The 15,647-nt window shown below is 45.1% G+C and overlaps 3 protein-coding genes across 3 annotated transcripts; 1 reads left to right on the top strand and 2 right to left on the bottom strand.

The window, feature by feature from the left end:
• Positions 1-3,314: 3,314 nt before the first annotated feature.
• Positions 3,315-7,578, bottom strand: adh5 (alcohol dehydrogenase 5). The gene is made up of 9 exons (XM_047020586.1): positions 7,505-7,578; positions 6,902-7,003; positions 6,065-6,206; positions 5,868-5,955; positions 5,502-5,721; positions 4,377-4,637; positions 4,026-4,161; positions 3,601-3,739; positions 3,315-3,507 (listed from the first exon to the last, which is right to left on the bottom strand). The coding sequence occupies exons 1-9, from the start codon at positions 7,520-7,522 to the stop codon at positions 3,483-3,485; spliced, it is 1,131 nt and encodes a 376-aa protein (XP_046876542.1). The 5' UTR covers positions 7,523-7,578; the 3' UTR covers positions 3,315-3,482.
• Positions 7,579-8,196: 618 nt separating this feature from the next.
• gar1 (GAR1 homolog, ribonucleoprotein) lies at positions 8,197-10,650 on the bottom strand. Its single transcript, XM_047020598.1, has 7 exons — positions 10,573-10,650; positions 9,796-9,999; positions 9,531-9,685; positions 9,357-9,416; positions 9,126-9,249; positions 8,873-8,998; positions 8,197-8,736 (listed from the first exon to the last, which is right to left on the bottom strand). Exons 2-7 carry the CDS (start codon positions 9,983-9,985, stop codon positions 8,726-8,728), a joined length of 666 nt encoding a protein of 221 aa, XP_046876554.1. The 5' UTR covers positions 9,986-9,999; positions 10,573-10,650; the 3' UTR covers positions 8,197-8,725.
• A 54-nt stretch (positions 10,651-10,704) lies between these two features.
• Positions 10,705-15,394, top strand: LOC124468016 (alcohol dehydrogenase class-3-like). The gene is made up of 9 exons (XM_047020574.1): positions 10,705-10,853; positions 10,974-11,075; positions 11,734-11,884; positions 11,992-12,079; positions 12,238-12,457; positions 12,751-13,011; positions 14,225-14,357; positions 14,627-14,765; positions 14,914-15,394. The coding sequence occupies exons 1-9, from the start codon at positions 10,839-10,841 to the stop codon at positions 14,936-14,938; spliced, it is 1,134 nt and encodes a 377-aa protein (XP_046876530.1). The 5' UTR covers positions 10,705-10,838; the 3' UTR covers positions 14,939-15,394.
• Positions 15,395-15,647: the final 253 nt, after the last annotated feature.

Consider the following 15,647-nt stretch of genomic DNA (forward strand, 5'->3'; position numbering starts at 1 on the left):
ACAGGCCCCGGCGCGGAGCTGCGCCACAGGCCCCGGCGCGGAGCTGCGCCACAGGCCCCGGCGCGGAGCTGCGCCACAGGCCCCGGCGCGGAGCTGCGCCACAGGCCCCGGCGCGGAGCTGCGCCACAGGCCCTGTCAGCTGTCCACAGAGACAGAAGGGCTAAATTGATTTTGAAAGCCCAGGGACGGGTGTTTACCTGAACCACCGCTGAGGACCGAGCACAAACACCATCAAGGGTGGGGAAAGTTGGCAGTTTATCGCACATGCGAGGACACCTGGCAATAACATAGTCTTCCTTCCACCTGCACTTTGCCTGTTGTAATATTTCACATTAAAGAGGGGCTGCTTTAAAAGGATGTACTGATACAATTCCTGGGGCTCCTTTGCTTGATGCTTCTCCAGGCACAATTACCTTCCTGGGCAATCATTCCCCTCACTGCCGGGTGATGTGAATTGCCTTAATAAGAGGCTCCTTTCTCTGTCTCTCCCTGTGCTCCTTTGCTGCCTCGGTCTAATCTGTGTCTTTGAAATTGCCCCCAAAATGGCGGGTGGTGTGACTTCTGGGAGCTCACAGTGACTAGATTTTCAGATTTGAGTTACAAGTTGATGAGAGGGGGGAAAACACCACCCTGAGTCGCTTTGGTGTCAGAAAGGCTGGGCTTTAAGAGGAATTTAAGCAGGTGTGTCTACATGTGTGAACTAGACTGTCTGGAGGACATACATGATTCGTTCCAGATCAGCTTTATAAAGTACTACGGGAGCAGGCCTGGCTGTTTATTTTGGTCAAAGCAAATACAATCTCCATATTGCAATTTCCAGCTAAATTATTCCAAGTTTAGAGACACAACATAAAGGTCTTATTGTGTCTGAAATATGAAAATCCATTATTCACCCTACTTAAAAAGCAAATATTTGGGGAAAAAGGTCACATTTTGAGGATAGATGCATACCCAATGCACAAAATAGATGATTATGTAAATAGGGCTAAACTATTATATATGTTTTCCTCTTTTTTTGCTTTTGTCTGATGTCCTTGAAGAAATGTAATGGTTTCAAAGTAAAATAATTTTAAAAAGCAAGATGAAGAAAATAACTCCTTGAAATGTAGTTTCTCTAGTCTCAGATGCTAATCTGACTCTAAGTATCCATTTACACAGAACAAAGGCAGGGACATCTTTTTCTCCTTCAGTTTCAAATTTCCACACCACACGCAAAGAAAAAAGAATTATGAGACTATTATTTAGTCCACGCAAACACAAAAACGCCTTGTTATGATATGAAGTTGCAAATTGTTAACAACATTTCCAAGCTAAGAACTCTGCTCAGATTTCCGTATTACAAGTCGTATTAAAGAAACACTCTTGAACAGAGACCACGGCGACAGACGTGCTTCGACTCCCAGCCTTGTCGCTATTTATTTCTGTTAACCGTGTAGGCTTGTTTCTGTCCGCCCAGTCCTTAGCTATTATCAGCGTTCCTTCAGAAAGCCATCGTGTCCATGACAGTTCATTTTCTGCATGATCTCCCAAAAGTCGATACAATCTTGTAAAGACAAATACCAGATAGCTCTGGCTAACTGATGCTGTTTGGGGGGGAAACCCATTAATCTTGTGGTTCTCGGGGTAGGACGAGTCGGTCCGCCCAGCAAGTCTTCATGCATTAATAAAATCGCAAGATGAACCATGAATGAATTCATAGCAGGAGGTGCCTTTATTACCCAGAGAATTGTAAGGCAGTCGGCGGTCGCGACCGACATGGCACGCCGAACGCTTCAGAGCCAAGGATTACAACGGGACGATCGGCCTGTTGGTTAGCAGAGGTTAGACTGTGTATGTATCCATCCACAGGTTTGCTGACTTGACCTTTACTCGGCCGTGACGTGATTGCGTAATGTTTAGTGACCTTCGATTACCTTAACGTAGTTGAACATTTTCATCCAATTATTTGTTGCGAGGTTTGACAGCCCTCTCTCTATCTGAGCCTCGCTCTGATATTCACATCTCATTCACCCACGCCTCCATTAAACGCCTAATAAGTATGATTCCAACATCACATTAGTCAACCTCTATAAAGAAAAAAAGTAACGTTTAATAAGGAAGCACAAAGTTTGAAGCTGTATATCAAGGGTGGGGAACCTTTTTTCTGCAAAGGGCCATTTGGATATTTATAAAAGCATTCGGGGGCCGTACAGACTAACACTTTTCAACTTAAAAATGTGCCTGCTGTATTTGGTCAAACATTTAATCAACTCACCCCTAATGTGATGGCTGGAACTGCCTCTCTTTGGTGAGGTTTATGACGTTAGCTGGCAGGGCCGGATGCAGCCTGCTTTGACTGGCGGTGCAGTGAATATTTTCTGGGGGGGTATCATGATTACGGAAAGGGATCGTATTATTTTTTATATTGCTACAATTTTTGAGACTGCTCATCAATCCGAGTGTTTATCAGGTTCGGAGCCAGACATTGTAAAAATTCGGGGCTTAGGCCAAACCAACAACGTATTCTGGGTTTGTTTTGCTAGAAAGGAATTCCCCACTATTGTTTTGGTACATTGGTACGCACAGTCCTCTTCCACTTATTAAAATAGTGCTGCTGCCAACGAATAATGCACCTAATAATATGGTTCCTGCAGTGCCATGGCGGGCCGGACCAAATGATGCCCGAGGTCCCCACCCCTGCTGTAAATCGTGCCTAATTTGACCTTTAGTCTTGAACGTATGTAGATAGATAATACAGGTGTAAGTGGCGTCAAGAGGACTGAGTGAGTGGAGGTGTTTGAGTTAATACTATGGCAGTATTCTGCGATCATGTACAAGTGCATTTGAATTTAACCATGTCACTATTAACACACTTTAAGGTAAGCCCGTAGCCATGGAGTCAACAATGGGGGGTTGAAAAATTACATTTTTTATTATAATTTTGGACAGCGTGCGTGGTTGCCTGTCTACCGTAGCACATTTATATTTTTATATCAATATATTGGGGTGGGATATTTGGACCAGATTTGAATATGGGGGTGGGGTGGGGGTGCTTTATGGTTCAGTTCCATATGCTAGGTTTACACATGTCTAAGCACAAATAAACCTTGATTTATAAAATAATCCATGGCCGAACTGGACAGGCATTGAAAACTGGTAGTTTCATCATTAATCATGCATAACAGGAGTAATATTTAAACAGATTCAATGTTTTAATAATAGATGAGGTGCAGTCATTTATCATGAAGCATATTTCTGAAAGCAGACTGTTGTGATATGCTATGCATCATATGAAGCACACCACTGCAGTGGAAACCATTACAAAGACAAAAACACTTTTCTAACAAATTTTATTGATTGAAGTTGAAAGTTCAGTTGAAATTCTACACTTGCAGTCTAACTTATGAAACAGATAGCTCACATTAAGTGCAGAAGATTAAGTGCTAGACCTGTGATTGTGATCAAGGCAGGAGGAGGGCGGGAAGCCTTTGTAGAACGGCTCCTCAGAACTTCAGCACAGTGCGGATGCTGTTAAGGAAAAGCAAAATGAGGGTTCCCCTAAACACTTGAAAATTTTCGTTTTTCGTAGCAGTCATGATACATCGAGGAATCCCGACTTACCTTGTCCCAGAATGCATCAGGTCAAAGGCCTCATTGATCTGCTCAAACGGAAGATTGTGGCTCACAAACTCATCCACTTTCAGCTTCTTCTTCATGTAGTCCTCCACTAGCTTGGGCACGCTCTCTACACTCTTCCAGCCTGATACAGGAAGCAGAGACAGTGTCAATCATCAACCACTGTCCCTCCCCAACCCATTAACACTCAGGTACATCTGACCCAATGCGTGTCGTGTGTGAGTTTTGCTTATCATGTGTCAACCCTGATTATAGTACTTTATGGTGCTTTATGGTTCCAGAAGGGGAAGCTGCATTTACAGTGTATGCACATATACATCATCATTATATCCTATGTATGTACATGTATAGAGTATACTAATGCGTCTGTGTATATAAAGGTGAAAGGTTCTTTAAACCTGTCTATTTACCTCCGAAGGCTGTTCCCCTCCAGACTCTCCCAGTCACCAGCTGGAAGGGGCGTGTGGAGATCTCCTGGCCCGCCGCCGCCACCCCAATGATCACACTCTCTCCCCAGCCTTTATGACACGCCTCCAGGGCAGCTCTCTGGAACAACAACACCACTGAGCACTTATAAAGCATGGCTCCCCCACTTCCATCAAGCAACAACTCTCTTCCTTGGCAACAGTGCCCTCTGGTGGGCTGGGATGGAGCGACAGCCATGTTACATAAGGAGGCCCTGAGAAAACCTAATGTTGTGTCGGCTGGCACGGTGAGCGTACACAAACCAGGAGTCGTTCACTTGACGACTTCATGCTTACCATGAGGCCAACATTGCCGATGCACTCGAACGAGTAGTCCACCCCTCCGTCAGTCATCTCCACCAGCACCTCCTGGATGGGCCTGCTGTGGTCCTTAGGGTTCACAAACTCAGTGGCTCCAAACTCTTTGGCTTTCTCAAACTTGTTAGGGTCAATGTCCACTCCGATGATCCTGGTTGCTCCAGCAACCTGGCAGCCCATAATGACAGCCATTCCCACAGCGCCGAGGCCGAAAACGGCACAGATGGACCCAGGCTCAACCTAAACAGGATATGACACATCAAAACCCCTACGACAACCAAAGAGTACTGCCTTTTCTTTGTACCCTAGTTAGCACCAGATACACAGCATTTCATGCTGTATTGACACACATACACAATGGGTTGGCAGTGTTTCCCACAGATAAGAAAGCAATTTGTGGTGGGGCGGCTTCGTTGGTGGGGGGGGGGTCTTTACACAGAAGTTTTTTTTTTTTAATTAATTATATATTACCTATGTTGGATGCTGTCCTCCTCTCCTACTCTTTCTTCAATGCCTAAAGAATCTCTCTTTCTCTCCCTGACCCCGTCTTTCTGCTTGAGCAGCACTGGTTGAAGCCTGAAAATATTGTAAACAATTTCTGCATATATGCAGGTAGCAACGCTAGTGCTAGTAAATAACTATTTAGCTGGTAAGCTCCATGACGCCGGGTAAGTAGTGCTCATGAGACAGCTCATCAAAAGAACGATGGGGAACCCACTTGTCTAGCAGATTAAATAGACATGTTCGTAGGTACCTAGCGAAAAGTAACCTCAACTTTACTAGACTGCGCTACAGTACTAATGCTGAAGGCTCGCTGATGTCCCATAACGTCGTTGCTAACGTGTGCTGACGTTGTGACTGAGTGTATGTGAGAGAGATGCGTGAGTGAGAGAGTTGGAGGGAGAGCAGGGAAAGGAAATGCAGCTGAACGAATACGCTGCGTATTTTAGATTGCGTTAAAACATTTTAAAAATAATAACGAAATGCAATATGTGGCGGCCGGTGTTCATTCTGTGGCTCACCGCCACAAATTAGTGTAGGTGTGGGAAACACTAGGTTGGGTACTATCGCTTGCAGCCAGACACGATATGACCTTTGACCCACCTTAGCAGTGTTGAGAGCAGCACCGTAGCCTGTGGAGATGCCACAGCCAAGCAGACAGACCTTGTCCAGGGGGGCCTTCTGGTCCACCTTGGCCACAGAGATGTCGGCCACCACCGTGTACTCTGAGAAAGAGCTGCAGCCCATGAAGTGGAATAGCTGCTTGCCCTTGCAGGAGAAGCGGGAGGTGCCGTCGGGCATCAGGCCCTGCCCCTGGGTGATCCTGGGGCAGAAGGTGTGGTGGAGGAAGCACAGCTCCAATCAGTTGTGATGTAAACACAGATTTCTTTGCATTCTTTTGGCTGATGTCTGGGAACGTTCGATTGATTGGGTGTTGACATCTACAAGCTTGTGTGTGTTTTTTTCTACCTGATTTTCTGGCAAAGGTTGGTCTTGGGGTTTTTGCAAAATTTGCATTCACCACACTGGGGCACATACAGTGGGATCACAGCATCGCCTGAAAAAAGATGGGATTGTTTAAAAAGTGCAACTTTAAGCTCCCTTCTGCTTATTACCATCTTTAGATGTTTCCTGATGAGTTTTAACAACTCACGTTATTTCCTCACCTGGTTTGAACTTGGTGACACCCTCTCCGACGCTCTCGACCGTGCCGGCACCCTCATGCCCCAAGATGACAGGGAACAGGCCCTCGGGGTCACTGCCACTCAGCGTGTAGGAGTCAGTGTGACACACACCTGTGGCAAAGATCTGAGGAACACACAACAATAACTTTAATCCACATAGCGCCTTTCAGGAGACCCACGGATGCCTTTATATGTAGTAAAGCAACAGCGCAGAACAGAAAATATTAGTAGCAGTGATTGACGAGAAGGTGTCCGTCATTACACTGGCCTTTGTCTGACCCTTTTGGCTTTAAACTACGTTTATATGATCCTGAACAGATCTTTGTCTTTTCAGATGGCTAGGTTATCTGTGTTGGTCAACTCTGGTAGATAACCTAGTAGTTCACTCTCTCGAGAAGAAAAAGTTCTCAAGGTTGTAAAAATATTTTGAAATGAAAGCAGAGCCAACACCTAAAGAGATTAGCTTCTTCAGTTAGTAGAAGCTGTCTTGTCTTAGCTTGTCTTGGTAGAAGCTGTCTTGTCTGCGTTGTCTTGTCTTAAGAATTTCAGTGCCCAGTCTAACCTTGTGTTGTTCTGTGCACCTGACAAATAAAAGACTTGAACTTGGTAACACATAACCGAGTTAGTACAGCTACATTGAGTTTCTCAGCAGTTTACCAAACAGACTGTTGAACACATTCCAAAGATTGCTTGGTTGCAGCTGGTCCTCTAAATCTTATCCGTGGTCGTAGAGTACAACACCGCTTCCTACAGGCGGAGAAGGGGCCGGGTAAAGTCGCACCAAAGTGAGACGTTTTCAGGAGGGTTGGGGTGGTTTACCTTGATGCGTATTTCATGGGACTTGGGTGGAGCCACCTCAACCTCCTCGATGGATAGAGGTTTCCCTACCTCCCAGGCTACAGCCGCCTTGCACTTGATCACCTAAAACACGGATAGTAGGATAAACTCTTATAAAGTGCACACACCCGAACATTGGATAGGTTATTCGTGCACTTTGGAATGGAGATTTTCTCCACACCCAGTTTAAGCATGTGGGTCTACACATAATGTCAGTACTGATTTCAGTTAGCCAACTCTTGATAGCGCTTTTGACGCAAACGGTTTGGTTACTTATTGCCAATAGTGTTAATTAACTTAATTAGATGTAAAACTGCAGAAACTGCTACAATGTTACTTTGTCGTCGTCGTCGTCGTCGTCGTAGAATTTGAAAACCAAAGCTGTACAATCTCGCTAGCCAACTGTAGGATATATCGGTGATAGGGCACTAGGTGCATGTCAACGGTAAGAGCGAATGAATGCAAAATAACTAAACCGTTACTAAGTTGAAACGTGAATCCGAAGTAGTGATAAGAGCACACGGTGTTAGCAATCATTGCAAATAGAGTAATCCGCGTATTTCTGATATATAGCCGGCAACTTACTTTTCCTGCTGTCTCCATTCTTTCTTCAGACACAAGAGGAAGGGGTGTGAACGTGCAAAAGAAGTGGCTCTGAAATAGACCAATCAAAAACGGCAGAAGAAAGAGAACAGGGAATGCCCAGAGAACATATCGCGGTCATAGCACCATCTGGTGTAGACGTTCCCAGTTACGCCACAGTATTATGCCAGGCTGCAAGCAACGATGACTGTACACATTTTAGTAGCTAGTTTGCCGTCAACCAGAACCAGGGTCAATGTACATTTTGAGGCGAATTCCCCCCCCCCCCCCCATTTAATTTCGGTGGGAGTCACGTAACTTTCAGGAGGACTGTACCCCTGAACACGGCGTAGTGTAGACCGCCCGTGGCAGTTGTCCAGCAGGACTGTTCAGCTTCCATGAGAAAGGTGGTGGTCCCCATCAACTATTAACGAGTACCTTATTAGATATTTACAGACTCTGTACCAGAAGGGATTTGTTTTGGAACTGGGTACTATCCACTACAGCGTGGGCAGTATATTTTGGAACATGCAATCTTACCCATTACTACCAACCAATGCAGGCGGTTCCACCATTATTACTGCTAAATAATGATCTTTGAATCAACCAAAAATTGGGAAAACCCATTTTTATAATAAGACCTGTAATGGAGTTACCCATGTTTTACATAAATATTGACCACAAGTACAAGCATCTTTAAAAACAATGGTCTTCAGAACTGTTTATTCAAAGGCTTTTCTTTACAAAAAGTAACAGCACTCTGCAACAGCGACTTTTTTCAGTTATTATAAAACATCTTGAATTATATGGAAAAACATGAAAATAACCTTTATGATCCTCATCACCTTGTATCTTGACACGTTTTGAGAATACATGTAGGATTCCATAACTTGCGTTGAAATGAAAGTCAGCAAGTCACTTCCGAGACTCTGTGACAGAAAATATCAAGTTCATCACAACCCGTGTTGGCATCAGAGAAGCTAAATCAAAAGTCTGTATTCCAGGGAAACACCTGTATGCAGCTAGGGTTCAGCAAATAAAACCACCAACATTAGTCATCCAAATAGGTACACAATAAAAATAAACAAAACTATTGGAAGTGGAGCAACAGAAAACGATACTGGTGTCCATTTCCGTAACTCCAGTCCAACAGAGCCAGGCACTGGCAGTGCACCGCAGCACCAGACGGTAGAGAGAACCCATGAGGCCCAACTGGAGTCTTGATCATCTTCCACCTAGACAAGAACACAGTCAAATCAAATGATCCAGTCTCAACATGATAACTTGCACCAAGTGCGTACTGTTTTCAAGACATCTCAGCACGCACACATACACACGTACCACACTCAATAATGTACACACACAACGTACCTCTGAATCCTCGTCCTCCTCCACCTCGACTCCCTCCCCTGAACCCTCCTCCTCTTCCTCCGCCCCCCCGACCGCCAAATCCTCCGCCGCCAAACCCACCTCCTCCCCTGCCGCCACGGAAACCACCTTAAGAGAAAAAAAACACACGGTTAAATGACTTGTAGGAATGAAAATCCCTCCACACGCACTACAAAGTGACATCGACATACAATTAAGATGTGTGAAGAGCATTCGAAACATGTAATGTACTTACCTCCACGGCCTCCACCTCTGCCTCCACCTCGGCCCCCTCTGCCTCCCCTGGGAGGCCCCTTCTCTCCTGGGGGCCTGGGTAGGAACCTCTGGAGGGGTAGCAGTTTCATGGGGTCTATGTAGAACTGTGGGAGGAATATGGCATTTACTGACAAATCCTCACAGCTTTAGCAAACTCACAGAGATGACTGACAAAAGACACGTATAAGACCTCACAAAAAAAATTGTTTACCTTTTGAAGTTTCTTGAACGACGATGCCTTCATATTATCCGAAAGTTTGACAGAGAAATACTGCAACGTTGGGTTAAGGAGTCTATAAACTTCAGTTAAATATGATCCACTTCTTCACTTTCATATATGAACAACAACCAAAAACATCATACAAGTAGTGTTGGGCAAGGATACAAAGTCACGCAGCTGGCCAAAGATTTCATCCACCTTCCCAATCTGTTCCTTGTTTTCCAGATAAACTGGAGCGTTGAAGTAGGGTACTTTGTTTTCCTCGGTCACACACTTGCAAACAATGTCATCTTCACATGGGTGCACAAACTCTCCAAGTGCTGCAAGACATAAACAAGAGAGTTAACACTGAATGGATGGTACACAACAATCGATATGTACCGCAAATCAACATGTAGCTAGATAGTTAACTAGGCCAGTAACATCTTACCAACAACGTATTCAGGAGGACCATAGTCCTGCTGTCTGAAGCCACCTCTTCCGCCGCCACGGAATCCACCACCACCACCTCGTCCACCGAATCCTCCACCGTATCCTCCCCCTCCTCTGCCACCTCCACCTCGGTTGAATCCACCACCTCCACCTCGACCCCCTCTTCCACCACCACCTCGGAAAGACATCTCTTATGCAGTTTCTGAAAAACGGGGTAGTAAAGGTTGTGTATAGATGTGATAACCATATAACATTATATTCAACCTAATGATTTAATTCTGCAGAAGCGACTTTTACAGCTTTTCCTCTGACTATAGACACTTTATAGTTAACTATATATGACTATCTGGTTATTAGGTTAAGTCATCTACTTGGCTAATACAGTGAAAGATGTATCGGCTAATTTGGTCGCCTGAACTACATAGTCAGCTACCTTCTAAACTTGCTCGCTATCAGCAGTAAACGTTGACAAGTTGATGATTGCAGATTAAGTATGCGTTTCATTTATAATACTCGAGTTCGATATAATCCGAGAAGAGTTTCTTATATTACAAACTGGTTGATTAGCTAGTAGACTATAGTTAGCCAATTTAGTAGTAGGTGGAATGTATACTAGCTAGCTATCTGTCGTTAGCCAACGGTACTAGTATAAATAATTGACCGTTTTCTTGCAGACTAAGTGTATATTATAAAATGTATGCAGCAAGTTATTGGATCATATTAGATGCTTACAAAGAAAGTCAAACAATATATTAACGAATAAACTGAAAAGTACCTTATTCAAAAACTGTGGAGGACGGTTACCAGCGACGTCTCCAGCACCACGCTGCACATGTGGTCAACACGGTGCCGTAAATAGAAATGTGGGTCCTGTCGTAAACTATACACATTTACGTCACCACAACGCTTTATGTACTGCCCCCCTAAAAATAAATAAACACGATATGTGTACTTAACAAGCAAGGACAGTTTGTAGTTTGTGTAGCCTAGCATTGCCAAAAGACTTGCACTGTTTTAGCGGGTACTACAACTTTCTTTGTCATGACTAAGGGACAGGTAAGATTGTATTGTATGGTGTGACACTGTGTAGCCACTTCTGGGTGGTCAGTAATTAGTCACCCAGGCTTTCAGATTTGTTTGTTGCCCGATCCAGTCCAAAGCATACTGTCTACTCAGGTCATCAAGTGTAAGGCAGCTGTTGCTTGGGAACCTGGAAAGCCACTCTGTATCGAGGATGTGGAAGTGGCCCCACCCAAAGATCATGAAGTGCGTATTAAGGTACAACCAACAAGCAGAGATGGCCGAAGTATACACATCCTTCATTCAAGTAGAAGTACAGATACTCATGTTGTAAAAGACTGGTAAAAGTTGAATCACTGACTAAAGAAAGTTTGGAAAGATTGAGATGTTTCTGAAAAAAGGTTTCATAGAGATTAGTTGCAAACTTATTTAAATTTATTTTCAAAAACAATTAAACCTTTCAGAAACTTTTTGTTTCAGAATTTTTCGAAAAAAGAGTACAAATAGGCAACGTTTGCATCAAATGAGAGACAAGCCTGTCACAAGTTGGCTTGATTCATGTCTCAAGAACACCGTTTTGGAATGGAATATTTGGCCCCCGTTATGTGAATACACACGTTTCCAGTAGGCCAATACAAGAAGCACAATAAATATTATAATTTCCTTCTGGATCAAGGAAGTGAATTGAGTTGTATATTACTAAGTGGGCACTAATCGGGGTGAATGTTGCTAAAGTAAAACACTCACAATGGTTACTTGGGTCCTGAGCAATATTCTGTCTTCATAAGTCAACTTCATAAGGTGCGCGGTTCTCGAGATCTATCTATCCACACACACAGAAGTCTCTCCTGCCTTTACAGAAGAATACGCTCGAGTCCCACTTTATCCTTTGATCACCCAGTGTTCCTCCTAACAGATATCGGCCAGTGGGGTGTGTCATACTGACTGGGCGTACCTGTATGAGGCCGGCAAGGGGATGCACCCCAGACCGTTCCCCCTGGTCCTGGGTCACGAGGGAGCAGGAGTCGTCGAGAGTATTGGGGAGGGAGTCACCAAGTTCTCACCAGGTAGCTGACAGCAGTATGGCCTTCAGCGGGCATGTGAACACACGGCCTGTGGGTTAGTAGTGTGTATTAACCGTGCTTTATTCTAGCTGCCTTTTGTGTTTCCACAGGGGACAAAGTGATTCCGCTGTTCCTACCGCAGTGTGGAGTGTGTGAACGCTGTCTCAGTCCAAAAACGAACCTGTGCAAAAAGAACTGGTAACATCTCGCTTGGCTTGTCTTCCCAAGATAGATTATTAATGATCTGAAAGTTACTAATAGTCTTTTAGCAGACACTCTTATCCATCACTGAGCTGCACCTGTCCCCACTTTTCTCCTGCTTAAATCACACTTCTTTATCTGACCTCTCCCAACAGGCAAAACACCCAGATGGGCGTTCTAGCAGACGGCACAAGCAGGATATCCTGTAAAGGCCAGCAGGTGTACCAATTCATAGGAGTCAGCTCGTTCTGCCAGTACACAGTGGTGGCTGACACCTCCGTCACCAAGATCAGAGAGGACGCTCCGCTGGACACGGTGTGTCTGCTGGGCTGTGGCGTATCCACCGGCTACGGCGCAGCTCTCAACACTGCTAAGGTAGACGCACGCCTTTCACACGTTCACAATGTGCACCTACGGTTTAGGATCACTTTAATGTAGTTTCATATTAGACCAGATGTCTCATGGTCGGCATATGAGTCCCTCATCCCAGCTGTGTAGGAGTGTGTCTGAACATGGGTGTGGACAAGCATTTTTATCACCCTATTTGCTAAGATTAGCCTTGCCCTGTTGCTAATTACTGGTGGGGCTGGTAGCACTGGTCTCTTGGGATATACCAGGTAATGCTTCTATCCACTCCTGAACCTACACCTGCCTTTTCCGCCCCTAAGGTTGAACCTGGGTCAACCTGTGCAGTGATTGGCTTGGGGGCTGTGGGTCTCGCTACGGTGATGGGCTGCAAGGTTGCCGGAGCAACCAGGATCATCGGAGTGGACATCAACCCTGACAAGTTTGAGAAAGCCAAGGAGTTTGGAGCCACTGAGTTTGTGAACCCTAAGGACCACAGCAGGCCCATCCAGGAGGTGCTGGTGGAGATGACTGATGGAGGGGTGGACTACGCACTGGAGTGTGTTGGGAACGTCACCGTCATGGTACAGGAAACCTCTCCTAGGCTCCACCAGGGCTCTCTCCACCACGGCTCTCTACCCTGATCTGAAACTATTTGAAAAAGAATGATATGAAGCATGTTTTCACTCCTAACCTAATGTAGCACACCTGATTCTTATCATTAGCTGGTCTGTGATGTAGAACGTCAGACTGTCTGCTCTCTCTCCCAGAGGGCTGCTCTCTCCTAGACTGTCTGCTCTCTCTCTCCCAGAGGTCTGCTCTCTCCTAGACTGTCTGCTCTCTCTCCCAGAGGGCTGCTCTCTCCTAGTCTGTCTGCTCTCTCTCTCCCAGAGGTCTGCTCTCTCCTAGACTGTCTGCTCTCTCTCCCAGAGGGCTGCTCTCTCCTAGACTGTCTGCTCTCTCACCCAGAGGTCTGCTCTCTCCTAGACTGTCTGCTCTCTCTCCCAGAGGGCTGCTCTCTCCTAGACTGTCTGCTCTCTCACCCAGAGGGCTGCTCTCTCCTAGACTGTCTGCTCTCTCTCCCAGAGGGCTGCTCTCTCCTAGACTGTCTGCTCTCTCTCTCCCAGAGGTCTGCTCTCTCCTAGACTGTCTGCTCTCTCTCCCAGAGGGCTGCTCTCTCCTAGACTGTCTGCTCTCTCTCCCAGAGGGCTGCTCTCTCCTAGACTGTCTGCTCTCTCACCCAGAGGGCTGCTCTCTCCTAGACTGTCTGCTCTCTCTCCCAGAGGGCTGCTCTTTCCTAGACTGTCTGCTCTCTCCTAGACTGTCTGCTCTCTCCTAGACTGCCTGCTCTCTCTCCCAGAGGGCTGCTCTCTCCTAGACTGTCTGCTCTCTCTCTCCCAGAGGTCTGCTCTCTCCTAGACTGTCTGCTCTCTCTCCCAGAGGGCTGCTCTCTCCTAGACTGTCTGCTCTCTCTCTCCTAGACTGTCTGCTCTCTCTCCTAGAGTGTCTGCTCTCTCATAGACTGTCTGCTCTCTCTCCCAGAGGGCTGCTCTTTCCTAGACTGTCTGCTCTCTCCTAGACTGTCTGCTCTCTCCTAGACTGTCTGCTCTCTCCTAGACTGCCTGCTCTCTCTCCCAGAAGGCTGCTCTCTCCTAGACTGTCTGCTCTCTCTCCCAGAGGGCTGCTCTCTCCTAGACTGTCTGCTCTCTCTCTCCCAGAGGTCTGCTCTCTCCTAGACTGTCTGCTCTCTCTCCTAGAGTGTCTGCTCTCTCATAGACTGTCTGCTCTCTCTCCCAGAGGGCTGCTCTCGAGGCTACGAAGGATGCTTTGGGCGTGTGCGTCATCGTGGGCTGGACTGAGACGGAGGAGATGAGTCTGGTGGTGGAAGACCTCCTGCTGGGACGCACCCTGAAGGGAACTTACTTTGGAGGTCAGTGAGGTAGCTGAATAATAGATGCTCTGATGATTTTTTTACGGGCACACTTAGTTATGCCCGGACTGGACTAAGATAAACAGTAAACTAATGGTTCAACAAATGATTTTGTGAATTAGTGAAATCTTTGTATTTCACATGGATTTCAACATTTTATTAAATATAATCCATTTGAGATGTATTTGAAGGATTGTTTCTGATAATTTTATATGAAAAGCATCTGTTTGATTGAAGAGTATGTCAAACCATGAACACAACTGCTCCAGGCTGGAAGAGTGTGGAGAGTGTCCCTAAACTGGTGGATGACTACATGAACAAGAAACTCAAGCTGGATGAGTTTGTGACTCACACTGTGAACCTAGACCAAATCAACGAAGCATTTGACCTCCTAACCAGTGGGAAAAGGTGAGATCTCCTTTACCTTCATGTCTTGTACATGTCAAATAATGATTTTGTGTAACAGTATTATTTTAACCAAGTTTCAGCTTACAATAGCTTAAATTCAAAATAAACTGCACATTGTAAAAGTTTTCTCTAAATCATTTTTTCGAAGCATCCGAACAGTTGTGAAACTGTGATGGAGCTGCTCTCCAGCATTCTGGGCAAAGATGAAGTTCGTTGGAGCATCTTACCATGCTAGATGCTGTATTTATGTCACTTTGCAGATTTAATTTAGCCATAATTCATTCACATTTACAAGGATTACATATGCATGGCCACACCTAAATGTGTTTATTGAGTGTTTTGTGTCAAATTGTGATCGCTTTGTCTGTTGGCATCATAGACCAAATCCATTTTCCAGTTGTGTGAAGGAGTTGTTTGTTGTTCGCCACTAGGTGGCAGAAACACATCAGTCGTCAGTAGCAATAACACCATGATCACCACCTCCAAGCTGTCAGTCGAGGACAAACTACACATTACAACACTGAGCTAAAGACGCCAGCTGTGTCATTAACTAAATAGTCATAATCACTGTTTAAAATACTTTGCAACCAAGATGAGGACTTTCTAAATAAATACAAATTCTGACTCAATTATTGTATTATTTCCTCAGTACTGTGTGACATTTTAAAAAAAAAATTATTTGAGAAGGCAGATGAATCAGTCAGTGTTTTGTCATTAGGTGACAAATGGTTTGATGTCACCAGGGGGTTAAATAATATCGGTTTCATGAGTTCAGGCTAATATTTCACCTTGGTAATATTATATATTGATTTAATATAGAGCACCATGGCAGGCTAAAATAACAGTTGCGGCCTGTCAAGCCCCAAGACAAAAGGTTGGTTT

The sequence above is a fragment of the Hypomesus transpacificus genome, chromosome 1 (assembly GCF_021917145.1).
Source record: "Hypomesus transpacificus isolate Combined female chromosome 1, fHypTra1, whole genome shotgun sequence".
Taxonomy (NCBI): Eukaryota; Metazoa; Chordata; class Actinopteri; order Osmeriformes; family Osmeridae; genus Hypomesus; species Hypomesus transpacificus.